The sequence below is a fragment of the Myotis myotis genome, unplaced genomic scaffold (genome assembly GCF_014108235.1).
Source record: "Myotis myotis isolate mMyoMyo1 unplaced genomic scaffold, mMyoMyo1.p scaffold_m19_p_16, whole genome shotgun sequence".
NCBI lineage: Eukaryota > Metazoa > Chordata > Mammalia > Chiroptera > Vespertilionidae > Myotis > Myotis myotis.
The window spans coordinates 28,146,283-28,171,718 of NW_023416320.1; the positions used below are offsets into that span (position 1 = coordinate 28,146,283).

Consider the following 25,436-nt stretch of genomic DNA (forward strand, 5'->3'; position numbering starts at 1 on the left):
TCATTTTTATATAAGTTTTATGAGTCAGTACTTAATGAGCCCTTGATATGAACATCTGACTAAAACATTACAAGAAAAGAAAAAAATTACAGAAAAATTTATATATACATTTATTACTTTTGGATAAATGATATATTTTACAAGTAAAATTTAAAAGCCCTGAAGACAAAAACAGAAAAATAATTTCTGTTGTTGTTAAATCCTCACTGAGGACACTTTTTCATTGATTTTTAGAGAGAGTGGAAGGGAGGGGACAAAGAGAGAAACATCGATGTGAGAGAGACACATTGATTGGTTGTCTCCTGCATGTATCCCAACCAGGGCCAGAAATAAACCTGCAACCTAGGTACGTGCCCTTGACCAGAATGGAACCCGGGACTCTTCAGTCTGCAAGCCTGAGCCAAACCGGCTAGGGCAGAAAAATAATTTCTTAAAAATAAAATATATAAATTTTCAAATTAAAATAATCCATCAAATATCTAGCTCAAAGAATAAAAAACTAAACAAGTATCAAAAATATTTCAGGAGGTGGGTAAAATGACACTTACCAAAGAGAAAAACAGATGCATGTAAAGCACTCAGAACCAAAATGACATCAAATATCTTATATGAGAAAAAATAAGTAGTAGTAACTAGAAGATAATATAATATGATTTAAAAATTCTGAGAATGATCTTCATTATAGAATGTCATGTCCAGGTAATTTACTAAACAAGTATGAAGCTGCTCAAAAGCTTAACCATGTACCTCTCATGCAACCTTTCTCAGGAAATTACTAGAGGACCTGTCTCACCAAAAGTGGGCATAAGCCAAAAAAAAAAGGAAGAATGGGATCCAGGAAGCAGGGATCCAAAGGAGAAAAGTAAAAGGAATTCCTAAGAGACACAGCAGGGTTAGAGAAACTATGCCAGATTGCAACAGATGTACAGAAGGCCCCAGAGAGTTAACACAAGGATAAGTGTGGAGCAAATAAAAACTGGCTGATGTGCTTGACTATAAACGCTGTCCTGGCTGCTTTTACAGCTTTGTAGAAAATTTTGGTGAAGAATTATTAGGACCCAAATAAAAGTAACCAAATGAAAAATTACCCGGGACAGGGGAATGGAGAAGTCTGTTCAGGAAAGGAAATGTAATCATAGTACACTAAATGGCTCAGCTGCAAGCATATTTGCATAGTTATAATAACACTGAATACTAATTTAACCCCAAATGGTGATGAATCATTGGGAAGAATAGGAATAGAGAGGTATGGGGAATAGTGGATGTAAATGAACTAAATGGCTAGCTTTCTTAGTAGGAAATCAGTAGATAAATCTGGAAGTAGTGGTATATAAGCATGTTATTTAGAGGTAAATGCCAGAAGCAGCTAGAATGGAGTTTGTCTGGAGTGGGCAGTATGGCGGGAGGGTTGGGAGGGAGGAGGACAGAGGACTGCTACTTTTTATTATAAGCTTTATTCAGCACAGGTTCTACTTTGATTTTTATGAAAATTAGATTTAAAAAAGAATGAGTGTACTTTCACTTCCACAAGTTAATAGATACTCAATTTCAAAGGCAAAGAATTATGGAGCTTATACTAGTATATATACTAGAGGCCTGATGCATGAAATTTATGCAAGAGTAGACCTTCCTTTCCCTGGCTGCTGGCACCAGCTTCCCTCTGGCACCCAGAACCCGGGCTTCTTTCACAGCCCCGGCTTCGTCCAGAAGGTCGTCTGGTCTAATTAGCATATTATGCTTTTATTATTATAGATATTGTTGAGAATCCTTTTTCTTCCTTTATTGAACGAGAAGCCAAAGACAGCTTTGTGTTAGAGAACTTTTTTGAGGAGAAACAGAGTAACATGTAGCTTTTTGAAATGGTGAGATTAGGGTAAGTAAATAGCTGCTGTCAGGTAAATTAAATGAGATGACCAAACAGAAAAATGTTTTACAAATACTGATTTATGATTTAAAACAGTACCACAAAGCCACCCATAATGCCAAATAACCCTACTACCACAAACCCAATGTGTAGAAGTCAACATGTGCAACATGGAAGAGATGTGTAAATTCACATCTATTCTCTTGGTTACATTCACATAAACAGGCAACATCTCTGAACATGAAAAATAATACAAACAACGGACACTTGCCACATCCATTTACATAGTGTCAGAAGATCTACCCACGGATCAAGAATAGAAATTGATATACAGGACATTATTGAAACAACTGAAATTTGAATCCAGTCTTTGGATCAGATGATACTATTATATGAAAGATAAATTTCCTGATTTTGGTCATTGTTCTGTGGTGCTATTAATGAATGGCCTATAGTTTAGGAGCACGTTGTCTGCAATTTACTAATAGATGATTCAGAAGAAAAAGATTATAGAAATATATGTGGAGAGAGATAAGACAAGGGAAATGCGAAGAGAAGAAAACAAATGTGAGGTAACAACTGCTTAAACTGGGTGCAGAATATATGGGAGTAGTATGCAACTTTTCTGTAAATCCGAAATTCTTTCAAAATGAAATATTTTTAAAAAGAATATGAAAGATTTCCCATAAAAGTGTGCCATGTTCATGTTTCTGGAGAGAGTCCTGGGTTTCATCAGATTCTAACTTGTAAACATTCCCTTCAAAAAGGGTCAAGAACACCCCTTTTCCATTATTATTTATATTTCTATATTTAGTCATATCCCCTCATTCTTCTAACTAGGGTATAAATTCAAATAGCCATGAAAAATCTTATATTAGTCTGAGTACCAGAGAACAAAGTAAGGTTTTAAATAAGCAATAAAACTTAACTAGTGTAAAAACAAACAAAAAGCGTTTGCTGCATTATCAATGAATGTTGTTCATTCTTGTTAAAACCCAATAGTTACTCCAAAACAATATCTCATTCATTTTATGATCATTTATTCTGGAAATGTGTACCAATTTTAAACAAACACTGTTCACTGTTACAAGAAAAAAAAAACACTTCAAAGAATCATTAATTGATTCTTTTCACTGAAAATGAAATTAAAATATATTTTCACATTAAAAGTAAGGTTTATTCATTCTGGCTGAGATATATCAATTTGACTGTGGGTGAGAAATAAATCAGTTTAAAATAAGAAAATGTCACATATATAATTTCATAAGTAAATGAATTGCAATTCAACTTTATATTTTTATGTTGCTTAATTTTATATATATTACACATATCATACATACATACTTGTTATACAAAAATATACACAAAAATTCAAGTACATAGTTTAATATCTAAAAAAAGGGAAAGGGAGATATTGCATTGAATTTCTAGTACTATTTTGTTTAAATACTTTTATAATTCAGATTTCAAGGGAACAACAAATCAAAAGCCACTAATTTTTCAGAAAGCTTTGTGTTCACATAAATTCATCATTCAAGTATATTTTTATTGAAACAATAAACTATTTGACTGGTTGCAAAGTCAAATGAATAAGTCATATTAAGCAAAAGCAGAGCTTTCTCTAACTCTGCTTTCATCAGCCTAGCATCCTTCCGACATATAAAATGCAGAGCATCACAGTGACTTTTAACCTGCAAGCGACTTTAAGCTGGACACGATTAATGCCATATTTTAGGGCTGACAATGTTATAGATTCTTATTAAAAACAATTAGAAATTTTACTTTGACTTTTTTATTCAATTTGAAAAACAGTACATCTTTTTCACTGTGGTTGGCAACTTGACGTTATACCTGAAGGAATAATTTAAACATCCTATAACAAAATATATACATAAACTTCTGAAAGATCTTGGTCTTAATTCAATTATAATTTCAATTCTAGTTATCAAGCAAATAAAAGAATTTTTTATTAACCATAGCATTAACATGTTTTTTAAAAAGTAAATTATTTTTTTGTGTTTAATTTTTCTAAATGTTGACACTATTGCAGATGTCCCCCATTTGGGCCCCCTTTGCCCACCTCCACTCATCCCCCCACCCCTCCCCGCTTTTCACTACACTATTGTCTGTGTCCTGGGGTATGCATAAATGTTCTTTAGCTAACATCTTCACCTTCTTCATCCAGTCATCCTCCCCTCATCCCCTCTAGCATTGTTGAGGCACAAAAACATTATGTGACTTGCCCAAGGTCATGAAAGGCAGATAAAAGCATTCTTTTTCTAGCTTAAGCATCTGCACTAACCTTAGGTTATACCATCTTGCAAAATTAGCTCAGTACAACAGATACAGAAATTAGATACATTATTTAGGAATGTTTGTTTAACCTAAATTGCTGTTAATAAACTTAATTCTAATAATCTATATGTTTATCATACATTATTAGGAATTTATAAGAAACAAGATCATTTTCTTAATTGTTAGGCATGTAATGAGTTATTGTTTAAATATGACACACTGAATAAAACAAAATGTATGTTACAATTTAAACAAGTTCAACAAAAGATGCTTTTAACATGATTTTTACAAAAATACTAATTATGAAACCTACAAAATTTAAAAGACAGTACCGCAGACATAAACATAATAATATAAATATATTAAATCGTCTTCTAGTGGCTGTTTTGACTTTTATGAAAACGTTCTAACAAAGCACTCATAATGTTTCCCGGTATTCTTTGGTGCTTATCAATCAAAGCTTGAACAGCATTCTTTGTCTATTAAGAAAACAAAAGAAAAGCCATTATTCTTTTAGTTCTCAATATAGATCATCTATTTTGTAAAGATTTTAATGTACTACTACTTTCAAGAAGCCCTCCCTAATTAAGCACCCATCTCTCTTCAGAATTAATGGTTTCCGTCTTAGTACAACCATAGTATATTTCTTTATACCTATTATGCTTGAATTACATTATTGTCCAAATGGATATTTTCTACACAGCATTTCCCCAGCATTGAGCAAAGCAATGCCTTGCACTCAACACTTTTTTAAATAACTAAGGGGAAAAAAATCAGAAAAAAAAGTAGCAAGAAATTTTCTAATAGCCAAATGAAGTTTCACTCCTTTCCATCCATTAATAAACTGTTGTACATTTTTCCTTTATTACTATACACACCAAGAAATTATATCAGGCAATGAAAAATGAAGAAGTGAGGAAAACTTTTGAATGAATGAGCGAGCTGATATACTTTGGTTCATTACCTAAATTTCTAGACAGTTTAACAGGAATTTAAATTAAGTCATAACAATGGAAAAGTCAAGTAGGATATAAGAAGAAATCTAAAACTACTTGTTTCCCATTCGTGACAAATTGCAACAATTTTCACTTTGAAATTAGTTGTGGCTATTTAAAAAAATGTTTTATGCACACTCACACCTTTCAATGAGCCTTTATACAAATTCTGAAACTTCCTCTCTTCTTAAATATAACTATTACACCCATCCCAAAGACGTATTTTAAAAATATGCCTCTCTAAACCAAAATTTTTCATAACTCAGTAAAATGAGAACTATTCTGTACAATTATTATAAGGATGAAATGAAATTGAAACTATGTCTTCATGTATTTGGCACAGTGACTAACACACAGATTATGTTCTGTGAAGTATAGTTTACATTTTTATACACTTATTCAAAAAATATTAGGTGCTTTGGAAGCTGTAACATCAATGAAACAAGTCTCACATCTCAAGGAGCTCACCCGTTAACAAGTATAATCAAATACCAAGTAACTAAAATGTAAGATCATTTGTGACATGTGTCACCTGAGATGAGAAGAAAAAGTATTTGTTTGTGTTTTTTAAAATGTTTTTATTGATTTTAGAGAGAGAGGGAGGGAGAGGGAAACATCGACTGGCCGCCTACTGCATGCCCCCTACTGGGGATCGAGTACACAACCTGAGTGGGAACGGAACCCGCAACCTCTCAGTGCAAGGCATGACACCCAACCGACTGAGCCACACCGGCCAGCGCTAATGAAAGTATTTGGAAGTTCAGCCTTGTGAGCCCGTTTGGTGGGCAACAACCAGAAAAAGACGCACTAACGAGGTACTGTTTGGTCTGAGTTTCCAAGGACCAGTAACATTTCAATAACAGTGAGGGGAAAAGCATGAGGAAAAGGACCACAGGTAAGCATTTGCTGAAGGAATGACGAGTTAGTGGGTTTGGCTAGAATTCTGCAAGAGGGAAAAGTTCTAGAGATCAGTTGCACAACAATGTAAGTATATTTAACTCTACTGAACCATACACTTAAACTAAAAATGGTCAAGTTGATAAATTTTATGTTATGTATTTACCACAAATTTAAAAACTTTTAAAAAATCAAGCTATGTATACAATCGGTTGATATAAAAGTCATAACACATTCATCCCATTTTCTAGGTGATTCAATAATATGACATTTATTGCTTCTTATGATATTTCATACTCTCTGAAAAGTATAATAGCAAACTGAGTGGTCTTATCTCATCTTCCCTGATCTCTTTGCAGGAATGGATGTGACTGATCTTTCCTATTTTTTTAAAAAGCCACCTGCTGACTTCTCTCACACAAATTTACTTGTTCTACCTCTCTGCTACTTCTCTTTCAGCCAGCTTTGGTTGTTTTCCACGACCTGTCCCTTAAATGTTACATCATCCTCTACAGTCTGTCCTCAGTCCCCTTCTGGCTCTCTCTAAACTATTCTGTAAAGCTCATGGCTTCAGTAGTTATCTCAGTGCAAATGACTTCTAAATCTTCATCACCAATTCTGACTTCTTTCCCAAGCCTCAGTAAAATAGTTACAAAAACCTACCTACATATGTAAAAATATGCACAGATATCCTGCAAGTAACTACACAGAATTAGCTTTCAGGCCTGATGCATTCTATCTCTGTAAAATCCCTCAAATCTGTATCTTGCTCTACCTTTCAAATAGATAAGATCATTATCTAACTCATTCATTCATCAAACTTTTATTGAGATCAATTAAATACCTACCACTGTACTAGGAACTAGAGACACAAAAATTCATAGCATAACCTCTGCTCTTAAAAAGGGCCCTTTAATTTTTATACATCTAAGTCATCACAATTGCTAGCATCATCACAAACCATTGTAGAGGAAGAGATTACATATCTGCTGGCTTTGGCCAAAAACAATTTAAGTGGAACTGATATGAACCACTTCCAAGCAGAGGCCTATTCCAACTGAAATGTTTTTAATAGACAAATCCCCTAGTCTGTATTTAAGGGCCTAAAAATGTCGCTCCTACTTGCTTTTCCAGTTTCATTGATCAAACTGTATCCACTGAGCTGGTGACACCAAATCTATTCCACAGCTGTTATTAAGTGCTCTTCAAGGAAAAACAGGGATAGGGTTTTGATAGAATGAGAGCTGAAAATGATCTTTGAAACAAAGCCAAATAGACCACTTATTGCAAGCCTTCTTAGAATCTCTAATATGTTAATGTGCTTTGCAAAATTCCTAGAAGGGAACTAGGCAGTCACTCCCCACCTGCTGTTCTAATCACATTGGACGCTGGACACTGTTGTACATGCAGTCAGCTTAGCTCCTACCACTGCTGCTTTGTTCATACTCTGCCTCCTGCCTCACGTCTGCATGTCTAGGACATGCCCACTTTCATGACCCACTTCAAATGCCCTCATTCTAGAAAGTTTTCCCATTTTTTCCCTCACAAAGCAGTCTCTTTACCCTTTGAACTTCATACTGGTATCACTGAAATTTAGCCTCCATATTGCTTCTAGGAATCTTTCTAAATGCAAACCTATTATAACACTCATCTGCCTTAAATAGCTCTCCAGCTTTCCGTGAACAAATCAATGATAAGCCATCATAGCCCAGAACCTTCCTAAATTTCTAGCCTCATCTCCTACAATATTCCTTCTAGCTATACCAGACTACCTTCAACTCCCTAGAGAGTTCAGGTTATTTCATGTTGTCATCCCTTTATACATTCCATTTCCTCTACCTCATTACTCCTTGTCCAGTTAATCCCTTCATGTCTTTCCAAATAGAATTCAAGCATCATCTCCATTGAAGTGTTCCTGATCTCATTCAGATACTTTTCCTTTGTGCTTCCATAATACCTTAGCACAGTACTTATCAACCAGGGTCGATTTTATGCCCCAGGCGACATATGGCAATGTCTATAGACCTTTTCTTAATTGTCACATTTTAGAATAGAAAGCTCTTTGTAGTGGGGGACTGTCCCGGGAAGTGCAGGATGGTCATCACCATCCTAGACCTCTACTCACTAGATGCCAGTAGCACCACCACTTCCCAAGTCTGGCCCGTTGTGACAATGAAAAATGTCTCCAGATTGGCAAATGCGCCCTGGGGAGGAAATCACCACTGATCTAGAGCATACTTGTAAAATAAATTAATGAATTAATGAATTAATTTTAATATAATAATTGAAAGTCAAAAAAATCTATACAAGGACTAAGAAAGAATAATTTACCTTTTCGGCTAATTCTTCTGCTGTTAACTTTGGATCATATGGAATGGGATCACCTAAATAGGTACGAAACTTCACTGGAAAACCTCCATATATTGGAGCAAATGGATAGCGGAATTTGTCATAAAGCCACCTAAATAATCCTGTTTTAAAGTAAACAAAATCATTTTAATTGGTTACAAATTCTGAGCATGTAACTGCAAACTCTCAATTACGTAAGGTTTAGAGGAAAGTGGCAAATAGTATCATCTCTTGGCAATTAATATTTTTTTAAAGACGAGCTTTTCATCAGTTGTAACAAATGTGCAAGATGTTAATAGAAAAATCTGGATGAGGGGGTTTATTGGTACACTCTGTACTTTCTGTTCAATTTTTCTGTAAACTTAAAAATTCTCAAAAAAACAAAGTCTATTAATATTTTTAAATGAGCTTTTAAAGATATGAGGATTTTAAAGGCAAACCAAGTACTATTATTGCAAAATAAAGGGTAAAGACTGAACCCAAAACTAGAAGCTAAAAAGTTTAGAGACTCAAAATATGTGATTTACATGAAAAAAGAAGAAAAAATGGAAGCATAAAATAAATTCACATAAACATGTGAGACTAAAAATGAATCAATAAACTAGGTAAAGACTAAAACATTATTGTAAATTAGGAAAAAATGTAACAAAGAATTAATAATGGTAATGATCAATATAAAATTTAGCAAGATAAAAGTGGCAATAATGCAAAATAAACTGACAAAATTTAAGGCGAAGTTTAAAGATAAATAAATCCAAGGAAGTCAAGCGACATGTAATACATAATCATAAGTTGTACTGGAATTTGAAAACACTGTTTATATATATAAAAAAACAGAATACACCATAAGATGCAAAGTAATACTAAAATCACTAGACACTAATGTTTGAGATTCAACTATTAAAGTAAAAAACGTTAAAAAGTAGTAAGAAAGAATTTTAAAACCACTTTGCATTTAAAGAAGTAAAATTAGGGATAATTTCTGGTATGCAACTTAAATTCTGAAGAAATGATCTGAGAGAAAATTAGAAGAAATAATTCCACAACAAAAATTAAACATCTCATCAACCTGCTTTTCCACTTTAAATTTGAAAAAAAAAAATGTAATGGAATACCAACAATACGTAAATATTGGACATAAAAGAAACAACAGAAGTTTAAAGTTCTTCAGGAGGGGATTTGTATGTGGATATAAACACTAACAATATAGTGCTAGGGATTTAAAATAACCATCAACCAAATGTAATACATAAAGCATAGGGTATAAAACCAAACTGAGATTTTCAAAATAAAAAGAAAACGAGACACTGCAGGAAAAAGCACATCTAATTATCACTCCTAGATTCAGAGCTTATTTTGCTACCAATAAGTTGAAGGTCGGCAAAAAGAAGTAAATGTACCGTGGTTCAAAATATTTTAAAAACAAACAAATTTAAAAAGCAACAACTGGTGTGGCTTAGTGATTGAGTGTCGACCCATGAACCAAGAGGTCACTGGTTCAATCCCCCGGTCAGGGCACATGCCTGGGTTGTGAGCTCGATCCCCAGTGGGGGAGGCAGCCAATAGATGTCTCACAACAATGCTTCTATCTCTCTATCCCTCTCCCTTTCTCTCTCTCTCTAAAAATAAATAAAAACATATTTTTAAAAAAGAAACAGAAATAAACCAAGGCAAATTATATCTTCTTTGGTTGTTCATCTTACTTCAATATTATTGTCTTTCATTTTTAAAGCTATAACTTCTTCAGGGGTGAGGTAAGAAGATGGTCTAAGTTATATGTAAATTTCTCCTACTCTTAACCAACATGTTTTAACAAAAGTAAATAGGTAATTTACTGGGTAATTTTAAAAAGTCAAATGACAAATAAGCTTCCGTATGTACATAAGACAAAAACCTAACATCTAAGAGCTGCCATTACTTAGAACATTATCATTTAGTCTTTAAATAGAAAAACATCTAAATAGAAAAAAATCTAAATTTTGAAACTACATAGAGTTCAAAGCCCAAATATTTAAAATATTATATTATAAAAGTAAAAAACAAAAAATAAATTGTTATAAATATTACACTGTCATTAGAAAAACCAAATGAACCAGAACTTACTTGTTCCTCCAAGTGATCTAAATCCTTCTCGAATATTTTGTGTAAACATAGGAATAATGGGCTAAAGAGAAAATTTGGATTAAAAAGTAAATATATTAATCTATTCAATGTCTCCATTGAGTAACTAATGAAAACTTTTGAGGACCTGTTTAAGATTATTAAAAAATGTACTTTTAAAATCAAGGTTTACTTTTATCACTAGTGTGATTTATCAGACTAAACTTGGTCATTTGTAGAAATATAAATTAGAAACACTACCCTCTAGTGGTAATATATAATATTTAGTTTACCAACTTTCCTATTCATTCCACATAAATCCTTAATACTCAAAGATTATAATAATCATTAATTTAATTAAATAAAATAAATGTGGGAGATCAAATTGATTCCAGGTGGCTACTGAATAGTATGTTTGCTGAGGAAAGTTACAAGACAGAGATTACCTCTACTGGAACATTTATATAAATTTAAATGACAGAAATTAGTAAAACACCATTTATTTTTGTGAGCGTATTAAATATAAAAATGTTCACCATCAATGAAAAGTAAGTATAATACCACAAAAAAAGGAAAAGCATATATATGAAAGAATTCTTCACATCATTAATTTTAGAGAACTTCTTACAAGTTCAAGGTTTTCATTTTTCTATGAATATCAATAATTAAGTATAATTTTTAAAATGAAGACCTTAACTAAATGCCATAAAACAATGGGTAAAGTAGCAAAGGAGCATATGAGAAGGGTATGCCACTGCAGAACTAAAGTAGATAAAAAATTGAACACGTTTAAACAAACACAAAATATAGCAAGTTAAAGGTTTTTAGAATAGATAAAACTAGGGGAAGGAGGGAGTGATACTTCACTTACAGTCTACCATCAGTATTTGATTAATACAGAAATATCTGTCATGGTGAGCAGGATTTGAGATATTTAAAAAAGCTGACATTTAAAAAGCCATTCCTCTTCAGCTTTGGGAAGTGGTGAAATATGGTGGACTGCAGGAAGAGACTAGGTATAGCTTTCTTCATAGAACTTATTACCTCACATATAACTAACTGATCTTTTATTTACTATATCTCTCCCCTCTCCCAGAACTCCTAATAGCACAGACACTGTTTTGTTCATTCCTGTATCCCCAGCACCTAGAACATAAAGGTCAGATACAGGCAGCAGGAATATTAAAAGTTAGGAAAGAGTGAAGTCAGGTAAAGAAAAGAAGTCAGGTGAAGGTTTTAAAATTCAATGGAGTTAATTCACGAAGCAAGCACATAAGACAAAGTACATTGACGCTTTTGTAAAAAATTCAGATTTCACCCGAAACCGGTTTGGCTCAGTGGATAGAGCGTCGGCCTGAGGACTGAAAGGTCCCAGGTTCGATTCCGGTCAAGGGCATGTGCCTGAGTTGCGGGCACAGCCCCAGTAGGAGATGTGCAGGAGGCAGCTGATTGATGTTTCTCTCTCATCAATGTTTCTAACTCTCTATCTCTCTCCCTTCCTCTCTGTAAAAAATCAATAAAATATATTTTTAAAAAATTCAGATTTCAATCTAGGAACTAGTGTAAAATAAAATGATAGCTGAAATCTCAATGTTTTAAATAGCTATGACTTTAGAATTGAGAACTTAAAATGCCCAAGGAACAGAAAACTTTCGGCCCATATATTCACTACTGTGCCTTGTCTGCTGGATTCATGTCTACTGACTGACATGAACCCCAAAGTTTGTATTGAAGTATGCATTATTTAAACACACTTCAGGGGATACATCATTCTTTAAATACCTAACTCTCCAGAAGCTGAACATGTCCAGAAACCTACTGGACAGAGAAAGCTTGCCTAGAAGGCTCAGTATTCCAAGCTATATTTTGGACACGTTGTTCCTAAATTTGCCTGCAAGCTAAAGCCTTTAAGCTACAAACATCACTTTATTACAACCTGATGTTGTAGTATAGTTATTCATTCCTTTTCTTGTGCACACTTTATATACAACATAGTTGCAAAAGTAACCTAGCATTACATTCGGTTTACATGTATACATGTGTCTCTGTATGTATGAGTATACATACATGTGCAAGAGAAAGAGAATGTGTATTTTGTTAAAACTATTCTTGAAGAATCAGCTTTACATTGTCTTGGAGTCCTAACTTTGCCACTAAAAAAGTGGGAACCACTGAACAAGTTATTTACCATGTCAAAGTCTGTTTTTTCATGTTAAAATGGGGCTAATTATTATCATATCTCAAAGATTTTTTTAGTAGGTTGAAATAATACATATAAATAATTTTATTAGAACAAATGCTATTTTCTTTTATATCTGTTACTAGAGGCCCGGTGCACAAAAATTTGTGGACTCGGGGGGGGAGGAGGGGGTCCCTCAGCCCGGCCTCTGCCCTCTCGCAGTCTGGGACCCCTCGGGAGATAACGACCTGCTGGCTTAGGCCTGCTCCCGAGTGGCAGAGGGCAGGCCCAATCCCTAGGTGCAGCCCCTGGTTGGGCTCAGAGCAGGGCCAATTGGGGAGTTGGGGCGCCGCCCGCTGTCATGCACAGAGCAGGGAGGATTGGGAGGTTGCGATGCCACCCTCAGTCACACTCAGGGTAGGGACAATTGGGGGGCTGGGGCACTGCCCCGTCACACTCAAGGCAGGGTCGATGGGGAGGTTGTGGCGCCAGCCCCTGTCACGCACAGAGCAGGACCAATCAGAGGGTTGGGGTGCTGCCCCCTGTCACGCACAGAGCAGGGCCCATCAGGGGGTTGGGGAGCTCCCCCCTGTCACACACAGAGCAGGGCCCATCAGGGGGTTGGGGAGCTCCCCCCTGTCACGCACAGAGTAGGGCCCATCAGGGGGTTGAGGAGCTCCCCCCGTCACTCACGGAGTAGGGCCAATAGGGGAGTTGTGGCACCGTTCCCTGTCACACACAGAGCAGGGCGGATCAGCGGGTTGGGGCGCCGCCCTCTATCACCCACAGAGCAGGGCCAATCAGGGGGTTGGGGCGCCACCACTGTCACACTCAGGGCAGGGCTGATGGGGAGGTATGGCTCTACCCCGTCACACAGAGAGCAGGGCCCGTGGGGGGGGGGGGGGGGTTGGGGTGCTGCACCCTGTCACACACAGAGCAGGGCCAATCAGGGTGTTTGGGCGCTGCCCCCTGTCATGCTGATCCCGGTGCCAGGAGGCCTCTCGGCTCCGCTGATCCCGGTGCTGGGAGGCATATTACCCTTTTACTATATAGGATAGAGGCCTGGTGCATGGGTGGGTGCCAGCTCGTTTGCCCTGAAAGGTGTCCTGGATCAGAGCGGGGGTCCCCACTGGGGTGCCTGGCCAGCCTGGGTGAGGGGATGATGGCTGTTTGCAGCTGGTCACACACCCTTCAGGGTGGGGGTCCCCACTGGGGTGCCTGGCCAGTCTGGGTGAGGGGCTGAGGGCTGTTTTCAGGCTGGGGGTGACTGAACTCCCAAACGCTCCTTTTTTCCTTTTTTTTTTTTTATTCTGGGCCAGCTTTAGCTTGAGGCTTGGCTCCAGCTCTTAGGCCTCAGCTCCTGAAAGTAGGTTTCTGGCCTTTGCATACAATGTTGCGAATCTGCTGGCTGAAGTCCTGTGGTATTTGTTACAATGTTTGAAACTGCAGGCTCAGAGGCCTGCAGCACCTGCGGAGAACATTGGTTTCCTCCGTCACTGAGGCAAGCAAGCCTCATGTTAGTTTCAAGCTGCCTGGCTGCCGGCCGCCATCTTGGCTGACAGTTAATTTGCATATCTCGCTGATTAGCCAATGAAAAGGGTAGTGGTTGTATGCCAATTACCATGTTTCTCTTTTATTAGTGTAGATTTGTCTTCCAACTAAAGTAAATGGGCTAATTTTTCCCAACTTATTTAGATATGAAGTTACCTAAAAATTCTTACCAAAGTCATAATTCTCAGGAATCCACAAAATAAGAGTGATTTATATTACATAAAAAAGCTGCAACTATCAGATGAACCTTAAATATTTTCTAACCAGTATTTTGTGAGCTTGCATTGATGATCTAACTTTTTAACTTTAATTTCTGTTACTATGTCACAATTGAAATGTATTTAATCCTGCACCAACAGTCTTAAATCTTTGGTCACAGTTTATGACAAATCTGTGAAGCTATGAACGGGTTTTCCAGAAGGGATACTTGTAACTTTTACAATGATATGACTGAAAGGTTTTCCTCAGGTATGGGGAAGTGCCCTTTGATCTCAAGGTCAGGAGGCTCACTGTGAAATGCCATCAGTAATGGCAACAGCACCAGTTGCCTGCAGTCCAGAACTGTGTGCTCTGCTCTGCTCTGCCCTGCTGGGTGACCTGGTCTCTCCATCCCAGCGGTTCTCAACCTGTGGGTCGCGACCTCTTTGGGGGTCGAACGACCCTTTCACAGGGGTCGCCTAAGACCATCAGAAAACACATATATATAATTACATATTGTTTTTGTGATTAATCACTATGCTTTAATTATGTTCAATTTGTAACAATGAAACTGGGGGGTCACCACAACATGAGGAACTGTATTAAAGGGTCGCGGCATTAGGAAGGTTGAGAACCACTGCTCCATCCCTTCATCTCTCTGTGCCTGAGTTTCCTCAGCTGCAACACTGGAATAATCACACGTATCACCTACTTACTATGGAGGAGTGCCACCATAAAGCCTTTAAAAGCACTGCAAAAGGCTGGGGTGGTACAAGATTTATCAAACCTATAATGGTCTTTTGTAAGTCAGTAATGTTGAACATTTTTGTTTATTTATAAACTGGTAAAAGGCTGTTTATTAAATTTTCTCAAATTTTATATAAAATCCTTAACTAAATTATCTAGACTATCTTAATTAATTATTTAGAAACTCTTTCAAAGATTGGAATCCGAGTTCCTTTCTCTATATAATTTATTTCTTTTGGGCCTTCTTCCAGGCAATGTCGTTTAAAACTGTAAACTTAAGGATGAGAAATTAGAATCCCATGATCAATGTCATTTTTATCTTAAACCTTAGAAGAAATAATTCTTTTAGAATATAAACTGAAAAATTAAACTGTTTGATTAGCTTTTAGCTTTTATTATTGCTTAAAAATATACTATATATCCTTAAATTTTGTACAACTGTGCATATTCCTTTTGTATTCTATATTATTCATATAGTCTAAGGTTTTGTTTTCTACATCAGTACTTAAGACTTTTTGGAAAATACAATTAATTTTCTATATTACTAATACAATTAATATAAAATAAAATTCAAAAGGCTCCTTTCTAGTGTTGATTAACAATGTTTTAAAAATCAATTTAACAAATACAAGTAGCCTAATAAGTGCCTGTCAGTGTACTAGGAACTCAGAATTTAAAAAGATGGCCTTGTCATCTTTGAGAGAGTTTATAATCTACTGTAGGACAACAGTATTTAAATTTTTACATTGTGTATTACTAACCCTTTGAGTGCTAACCAATATCCTAGGATCTATGCTAAAATTGCCAAGGAATTTTTGCTGATTTTACAGCAGTTTAGGAAAAAAATTATGAATTGCTAATAAATGAAGTTACATATTCAAAAACTTAAGGAAACCTTACTACACTGACATATTTAATAGTATCATCATCACTAATAAAAGCAGACTTAGAACTGGACGCCATTTCGAAGCTTTGATAGCGCTGCTGGGACTTTTGGCGAAAGACAGGAGGAGCGTGATCGCGCTCCCCGACGCTCTAGGGGTTAAACACTTGGGCAAGTACATTAACTGTTATACTGGGACCACATTATTAAAGCACTATACAGCAATAACTTACTTCTAAAAGTTACATATGCATACGTACAAGAGAGAATAGAGCTCAATGCATTGTATTTATTACAATCCTGAAATTAAAAAATATAGAGAAAATTTCCACTCTTTTTCAAATACTGGTCTTGGGTTAGAATGAATTATCCATTAGCTTTTTCTTTTTATTCAGTAGTCTGCAAGATGAATAGGCAAGCTAAAGGTGTACACTGAGCCCTAACCGGTTTGGCTCAGGGGATAGAGCGTCGGCCTGCGGACTGAAGGGTCCCAGGTTCGATTCTGGTCAAGGGCATGTACCTTGGTTGCGGGCACATCCCCAGTAGGGGGTGTCCAGGAGGCAGCTGATCAGTGTTTCTCTCTCATCAATGTTTCTAACTCTCTAGCCCTCTCCCTTCTTCTCTGTAAAAAATCAATAAAATATATTTTTTAAAAAATAAAAGTGTACACTGGTCTTTGTTGTGGCAAAATGGGTACACAAAAAACTAAAATGTGAAGTACTGGCAGCTGTCTTTAGCTAATCGATTGGCCTAGAAAAAGAGCACACTTTGTCCAAGATACTACTACTTGTTTTTCTCATAGACAATCTAAAATTAAAACAAACAGAAAACAAAGAAGAAACCATCCCATGAGTACTAAATATTTTATAGGACAAAGTACAATATGGAGACCAAAAGGCTGAGAAATATTTTCCAAGGCAAAAGAAAAAAATAAAATTCACATTCTTCAGTCTATTAAGTAGAATAATCGAATCCCAGAACATCTAACTTTGACAAATTCATTTGTAAAGTCTTTTAAAAAGATCTAAATATCACCCACACCTATTTGTCATTTTTATTCATACTACTAGATAGCTGATCACATTTCTTGATAAAAAATGATTAGTCATTTATTATTTGAGTCCTTTTGTAATATGAATTGATCACAGACAAAAGAATTGCAATGAAACCAACCAACAACCATCACTGACATATGCCAAGTCAATCGTACACAAGGATTAAAATACATAGAGGTGGACTGGTTATTACTTACAAAAATAAATATAACTAAAGAAATAAAAGAATTTTACAAATCTGATTAAAAGATGCTGAATTTTGAAATGTAAAATAAAATGTTGCTGAATATTTGCCAAATTTCCAGATTGAATTTTTCAGATGGTTTCCCATCCACAGGAACATTTCCCCAATGCTACCCTTTAAGAGTTATATACACTAACTTAAAGTACTGCAATGACAGTATCTAAATTCTTATATACTTTGGCTCACTATTTAAGCATCTATTATAAATACAACCTAGCTTTACTTTAGTAATTAGCTTTATACAACTCACCACTTCTGCATCAATTGCAACCTGAGCGAAGCCTTTACGATTACCCCATATGATGTTGTAGGTTTCATCACTAATTAGGGCTTCTCGAACTCCACCTGGTGAAATAGCTAACAAGTGACCACTCCTCAGAATTTCAACACATTTTTCTCTTGGTCCATGTAGAGCACAAAATACATCAAGTAATAAACTAAACCCTGTAAGAAACATTAGCATGAATATGTATCTTAAGTATTTCTTGTCCAATTCTTCAAGAGCAAATATCTTCACAACCTAAAAAATGTGCTATCTATATTTAAATCAGTAAATTCTTTTTAACTTTTTAAAAATCAACAAGAACTCTCAAGGTTAACATAAGATTAATATTGCTGATAAAATAATAGCTTCATCTTAAACAACATCTACTCTTGATGACATCTTAGTGATCACCTTCTACTCTGGCTACTTTACATATTCAAATTTTTAATTAAAACTCACAAAAACCTTGAAAAACAGGGATTCTTATCCTTATTTTACAGAAGAGGAAAAGTTGGTTCAGAGTGTAAGTGGCCTGCTCAAAGTCACACACCAAGCAAATGGCAGGGCAGAGATTCTGGTCCAAAGTTCCTTCCACTAGCATCTCATGGCTAAACACTGTCTACAGCATTTATTAAAGCAATCAGAAATAATCCTATCAGCAGTCACAAATCTAATCTTCCATTAAACCTGTAAGAAAGACTCACTCAAGAGCATGTGAATCTGACTATGCTTAGCCCTATCAAAACTGGCAAGCCATGATAAAATCTACTGAAATTATACGTTAGATGATGCTAATTCCAAGAAAATTTTATGTCAATAATAATAGCAAAATCATTAAGAGTTTTTACTAAAGTGAGTGTTTGACTTAGGAACAGCTAATTGCAGGTCCTAATATTATATAATTTAAAAAATTACAACTATTTTAGGAGAAAATATAATCCTGTCAAGTAATTAAATATTTTAAGCAAATCCTAAACTGAAACTTTAGAGTACTAATGATAGTATACATTATTCCTTAAACTGGAAAATGAAATGAGTAGTAAAAATTATTCAGACTAATCAACCTTCTCATAGGTTTAAGGATCTAAAACAAGATTATAAATATTATTAAAATTGAAATAATTTTCATGTTACATTATATTAAAAGCCCACTGATTTCATTAGAAGCAGTATCATAATAAATGAAAGAACAAGGGAGGTTTCCTGAATGATAAGATCATAAAGGGGGAAAGTATTTTAAAAGCCAAAGGCTAAATAAAAATATTCACTATTATGTATAAGAAGAAAAAAATGGAAGTACCCTAATTTTTCATAAGAGAAAACTAAGTAATTAAATATTTTAGTCATCCATTAAAACTATTCTTTACTTTAAAAATTATTTTTTTAAACTGCTCTTTATAAAACATGGTAAAATGTTAATGCTAACATTAAAATATTTTTTAAAAGAACAAAATTGTTTGCATAATATGTGAATATGTGAATTAAAAATGAAACAAAATAAATTAAAAGGCTAACTGGTTATATTAGAGTAACAAGATTACTAGTATAATGATGTTTTTTCCTCTAATTTTCAAATTTTACTATAAAGTGATCATATTACTAACTAAAGAAAAACCTTTGATAGTCTATTAAGTTTATACACAAAATACAAATGACTGTCCTAGCTGGTTTGGCTCAGTGGATAAAGCATTGACCTGCAGACTCAAGGGTCCCAGGTTCGATTCTGGTCAAAGGCACATGCCCAGGGTTATGGGCTCAATCCCCTAGGAGGCATGCAGGAGGCAGCCAATCAATGATTCTCTCTTATCACTGATGTTTCTATCTCTCTCTCCCTCTCCCTTCCTCTCTGAAATCAACAAAAATATATTTTAAAAAATACAAATGTCTTTTTAGTGACCTTAGGATACCCAAAACATTAACCATGTCTATGAAAGGCACTGAGTAGACTGTTATTTAATTCACTGTTTGGTGTTTGTCTGTCTGGTTGATAGGTCGCTTTTTTTTTTTTTCATTATTCCAGAGAACAAACTATAAACTTTTTGGCTTGTTTCTGGTAATTTAATAAGAGACGAAAATAAGATTAAATCTCAATGAGATTTTTTACAGAGATTTTTAAAAGAGAATTCTATTGTGTTTGAAAACATTTGGTTAATTAATCTTTTTTAAAAGGCACAAAGCCTTTATGAACAGATTAAAAAGAATGTGGTCCTCAATCTTAAGTTATAAGTCTACCTAGTATGAAGTCAAGAAATATGACAAAAAAAACCATAATAGACTCTCCGTACCAAAATATACATTACCCAGCAAAAGTTATAATTTAATTTTTAAAAGTAAAAGTTCAGGATTTAACTTTGAAAAATAAGGTCTAAATACCTGATAATAAAGAAAGAGATCAAATAAGCTTTTATCTATAATGAGGATAATTAGACGCTCCCAGATTAGAGTTCCAAGTGTGTAAACTAAAAAGGCAAAAAGTTTTTCCAAATGATACCAGAGAGCTCAAAGATACAGACTATCCCATAATTTGATTGTGTTAATTAACATTATGTACAGTGAAAGTTTACCTGGAATTTTAAAGACAAAGTGATCAGCTACTACTCGGCAAGTTCTGCCTTTTTGGATAAAAATTTTAGCCATGAAGTAATAAAAATCTATGGGAATAGCTCCATGGTAAAAAATTATAAGCGCTGGTCCTTCTGGTATTTTTTCCATTCCATGAACTTCATAACCTGTTAGAAAGACAAAATGCAAATACTTCAAATATGCTTATTATTAAGTATACATTAGGGGAAAAACAAAGCAAAACAGTGATCAGAAATTTGAACTGGGTGTCAAGAAACCATCTCTCCAATAATACAAGTAAAATTAGAGAACAAGGGTTTCAGCAAGGGAAGCAAATGACAGATTGTAACGGGTAGTGGACGTGAGGAGAGGAATGAGACTCTTCTAATTGAATCTGTTCTCCTCCACCAGCTAAGTTAATCTGCCTACTGTCCTTCACACTGTTACCGAACACCAATACATTTTTATAGCGATCCTGTACTGTTGGTGGATTGTGAGGAATATTAAGGTAAGCTCCACCTATGTTTCAGAGGAAAATACTCTTGAGTATTTTATCATAGGAGTTGGGAACTGATACTCCAAGGAACATGTGAAATGTGATCATGGCTCTAGTTATAAGATCTGCTTTTCCTTCCCATCTCACCAGTCAGGGCACAGGCTCAGCAGGTCCTAGCAAAAAGAAAAAAGCCTACTGAACAAATGGGTCAATGAAGGCATCAAACGAGAAATAAAAAACCGTATCTTGAGACAATGGAAAATGAAAATGCAACGTATTTGCCCTGGCCCATGTGGCTCCGTTGGTTGGAGCATCATCCCGTAAACTAAAAGGTGGCGGGTTCAATTTCCAGTCAGGGTACATACTGGTTAGGTTGTGGGTTTGATCTCTGATAGGGGCATGTATGGAAGGCAACTGATCAATGTTTCATTCTCACAGCTATGTTTCTCTCTCTCCCTCTCCCTTATTCTCATTCATTCTCTCTCTCTCTCTCTCTCTCTCAAAAAAAAAAAAAAAAATCAATGAAAGCATGTCCTCAGGAGAGGATAAAAAAAGAGAAATGCAACATACTAAAACTTAGTAAGATGCAGCAAAAGCAGTTCTAAGATGTTTTTGTTATTATTTTTCATGTAATAAAAGGAACACCATTTTGGTTGGTACTCCATCCAATTAAATAAAATTGCTTTGGAAGGCTTTCTGGAAGGAAGGAAGGAAGGAAGGAAGGAAGGAAGGAAGGAAGGAAGGAAGGGAGGGAGGGAGGGAGGGAGGGAGGGAGGGAGGGAGGGAGGGAGGGAGGGAGGGAAGAAAAAAGCAAGCATCCAGAGGCCAAGAGCATTATTAAGCTCAAAGAAAAAGGAAAGGTAAAAAGGAAATTTCCTTGACTATAGCAGAAAAGGGAAGGAAGTTCCTACAGCCATACACTGCCTCACACAGAACAGCTCTCCCAAGGATTGCTGTTCACATGTCAGAGATAAAAGAAGAATCCAGAATATGAAAATCTGAAACTTTTAGTCTGTTTCTTTCCCACAAGGTTTTATCCATTTGCTTTGCTAAGAAACAAGCATTCAAATAAAGATTTCAGTATAAATTTTAGTGCAGGAAATTCATTTTTATGGTAGTTTCTAAGGTCTTCACCAGATTAAATTAAGAGTGGTGACTGTGATTCTAGTGTTGAAAGCATGAACTACTTGATAATAATTCAAACGGACTCAAGATAATGATTAAGAATTTTTTAAAAAATTTAAATTATAGTTGACATTTAATATGTTAGTTTCAGGTCAAAAGAATGAAAGCTTGTAAAAATTAAATTTAGTGATATTTCAAGATTTCATGTTTTTGTTTTTTAACATTTCTTTCCAATTACCTAATACTAATTCAAGTTAATTCAATTTATTTTAAGCTGGACAGAACAATCACTAAAATTATCTGAAGTTAGCAAAAGGATCAACTGTCTCATCAGATACATTTTCTGAGAAATTAAGAATACTTCTTTGAGGAATTCTAAACAAAATATTTTTGAGGTTCTTTCTTGCTTTCAGAATATTTTAAAAAAATATTTAAGAAATAATTGAACTACTTACATATACCAAATCATCTGGTTGAAAGCAGGAAAGTTTAGCTAATCAATTCAATTCTTGACAGAAACTATAGTTTACTATAGTGCCAATAAACATAAAGTCCAAATATTACTTAACTGTGTCACTCTTAAAGCACAAATAGATCATACCACTCCTGGCTCGGAAAGCATCAGTGGATTATCACTTTAGTCCAACAAGTGATAATTGCCCAACTAGTGATATTATTCAGATTCTTTCATTCTTTCATCATATGGACCAATGATGGCTCCCTAACTACTAGTACGCTTTCCCACCTTTGTGCTTCTGTTCATCTAAATAGAGCACTTCTGGGCCAATGTTTTCCTGTGTAGCAGAAGTAGAAAACTTAGAGCACTTTAACTCCTCCTCTCTCAGACTCTATTCACCCGGTCACCAACTTCAATGCAAAAACTCTTAAATGTACCATTTTCTTCCCAATGTTAGTTTCAAAGTGTAGCCCATCGTCTCCTGCCTATACTACACCAATCCTGAGGGGGATCTGATGAGCAAGAGCTCAGAGAAAGCAATCACAAAGGCAATCTATGGTCAATGTCCATCCAACCACTGTCCAGGGAAGAGGAGCCTCAATATGCAGATTTTGAGTAGTCTGGGCTCCATTAAGAAGAACATACTCTTCTGGGATGAATATGGCTCTCTTATTTGATGCTGTTAAATACAAATTTATTACCTCCCCTGCAGTGACCCAATGTTCACTAGGCACTCTCCTGAGTTTTTGGCTTTCCATGTAGCTTAGCCCACAGAGAGCGGATCTGACGGCTATACTGGAGCTCAAGTAGTCTCATCTTCATAGCAGTATTTATTAGGTAAAGGTGTTAACCTGCTACTGGCTTAGACATCAGCAGCATGAATTCAGATAAGAATAATCTCCTCCTGAGATAGATCCCTTCTAAATCTGTCATAAAAAAAACCCTACACACTGCTCAGCCAGGTGCCTCAGTTGGTTGAGCACTGTCCCACCCACCAAGAAGTTTCAGGTTCGATTCCTGGTTGGGCACATAACTATTTGATACCTAGTCAGGGTTCATCAGGAGGCAAATAATTGTCACACATTCATATTCATTCTCTCTCTCTCTCTCTCTCTCTCTCTCTCTCTCTCTCTCTCTTCCTCCCTCCCTCCCCTGCTCCTTCCCTCCCTCTTTTTCTCTAGAATCAATGAATCCTTGGGTGAAGATTAATAAAATAAATTATACACATTATGGTAAATTTTAGGTGACTATTATTTTATTTTTATTTTTTGACACATTTTTTACAATGAACGTTTATATTAGTTAAAAGTTCCTTTGAAAATTCTTTAAAAAGCATGATTAAAACTGACTTGACACCAATACAAAATCCAAATATGCACACAAATGCCTTTTATATATGTCACTAAAGAACAGGATAAAGAAAATCATTTTAAAAGCATCATTTATCGCCCTAGCTGGTTTGGCTCAGTGGATAGAGTATCAGCCTGTGGACTGAGAAGTCCCAGGTTTGATTCTGGTCAAGGGCACATGACCAGATTGCGGGTTCATCCCCAGTAGGGGGCGTGCAGGAGGCAGCCAATCAATGATTCTCTCTCATCATTGATGTTTCTCTGTCTCTCTCCCTCTTCCTTCCTCTCTGAAAGCAATAAATTTTTTTAAAGTATCATTTATCTAATAAAAATGTTATCATAATAAAACATTAAAACAGTAAGAACTATATATATACATTTTTTTGGCGTCCCTGGGTGGGCTCGAAAGGTATATACCTTTTAACCTCCTCTGAGTCATAAGTGCATATTTTAAAATACCTCAATAATTAGACACCTCAAAATTAGATATTCTGCTACAAATAAGTTCAGCACTTGAAGTTATCCAAATTAAACCATGTCTCCTAAAATATAAATAAATTTCAACTATTCCTTACAAAGCATGTTATCCTGAGCTACAGGGGGAGGGAGTAGAAGGGGGGAGCGCGGGGGCATGTATATATGTGGGAGGGAGTATTGTAAATGACACCACTGAATTTTTGTATCACTGTTTTAAAGAGAATGAATAATAGCAGTCTTCCTAGATGCAGTCTCTGCAGGCACACACTCATGGAATGCTGAAGTATTGCCTTGCCTCATGTTAAACAACCATCAGAGAGTGTGAGAGTTGTACTGACTAACAAGAGCATTAGTATAAATGAGTAAATATTAGAAATTTAATTCATCAAAGACATATGGTTCCTGTTTGCAAACCTGCTGAATACCACTACTTTTGACCCTGAATCCCCAATCTGGGACGAACTCACCACACAGCACAGATTGTAAAAGCACACATCTTAGAGCTTGATATCTGAGGTTGCATTCGGGCTCTTCCTCCTAGCTTCCTAGGGTGCCTTGGGCAAATAACAAACTCTGCTTCCTCACAGCAAAACTATAAAATGGAGGTAACAGAACCTACCTATTATGTTATCCTATATAATAAAAGGCTAATATGCAAATCAACCGAACCACGGACTGGTCACTATGATGTGCACTGACTACCAGGGGGCAGACGCTCAACGCAGGAGCTGCTCCCTGGTGGTCAGTGCGCTCCCACAGGGGGAGCACCACTCAGCCAGAAGCCAGGCTCATGGCTCGCCTCTGTGGCAGCACTAAGGATGTCCAACTGCCAGCTTAGGCCTGCCATCAGTTGGACATCCATGAGGGCTCCCGGACTGCAAGAGGTTGCAGGCTGGGCTGAGGGACTCCCCTTCCCCTCAAGTGCACGAATTTCGTGTACCAGGCCTCTGGTAAGGTATAAAAGAATTAATGCATGTTAAACATTTTACAGTATATGGCAGTAGTTCTTAACCTTCTGGCCCTTTAAATACAGTTCCTCATGTTGTGACCCAACCATAAAATTATTTTCGTTGCTCCTTCATAACTGTAATGTTGCTACTGTTATGAATCATAATGTAAATATCTGATATGCAGGATGGTCTTAGGCGACCCCTGTGAAAGGGTCGTTCGACCACCAAAGGGGTCTCGACCCACAGGTTGAGAACTGCTGGATATGGTATAGTTACGTGCTCAAAAAAAATCTGTAAGAATGTATACAGTATTAAATTGACAACACATTAACCTAATAAGCATGTCACTGGTGATCTTTGGTAAGAGCAGCTTTATACTTACATATAATTTTAAGTGT

The 25,436-nt window shown here is 35.9% G+C and overlaps 1 protein-coding gene across 9 annotated transcripts in view; it reads right to left on the reverse strand.

Moving 5' to 3' along the window:
- Nucleotides 1-1,683: 1,683 nt before the first annotated feature.
- Nucleotides 1,684-25,436, reverse strand: part of TMEM68 (transmembrane protein 68) — a 31,940-nt gene continuing 8,187 nt past the window's right edge. For 4 of the 9 annotated variants that reach the window (XM_036338249.1, XM_036338247.1, XM_036338248.1 and 1 more), the window contains 5 exons: nt 20,187-20,351; nt 17,608-17,801; nt 10,504-10,564; nt 8,383-8,522; nt 1,692-4,638 (listed from right to left, as the gene is read on the reverse strand). In XM_036338249.1, coding sequence (XP_036194142.1) covers nt 4,534-4,638; nt 8,383-8,522; nt 10,504-10,564; nt 17,608-17,801; nt 20,187-20,351 — 665 coding nt within the window. In that variant the 3' untranslated portion in view covers nt 1,692-4,533. Of the gene's footprint in view, nt 4,639-8,382; nt 8,523-10,503; nt 10,565-17,607; nt 17,802-20,186; nt 20,352-25,436 lie in introns of all 9 variants that reach the window. The other 5 variants (XM_036338255.1, XM_036338254.1, XM_036338256.1 and 2 more) reach the window with 4 other exon arrangements.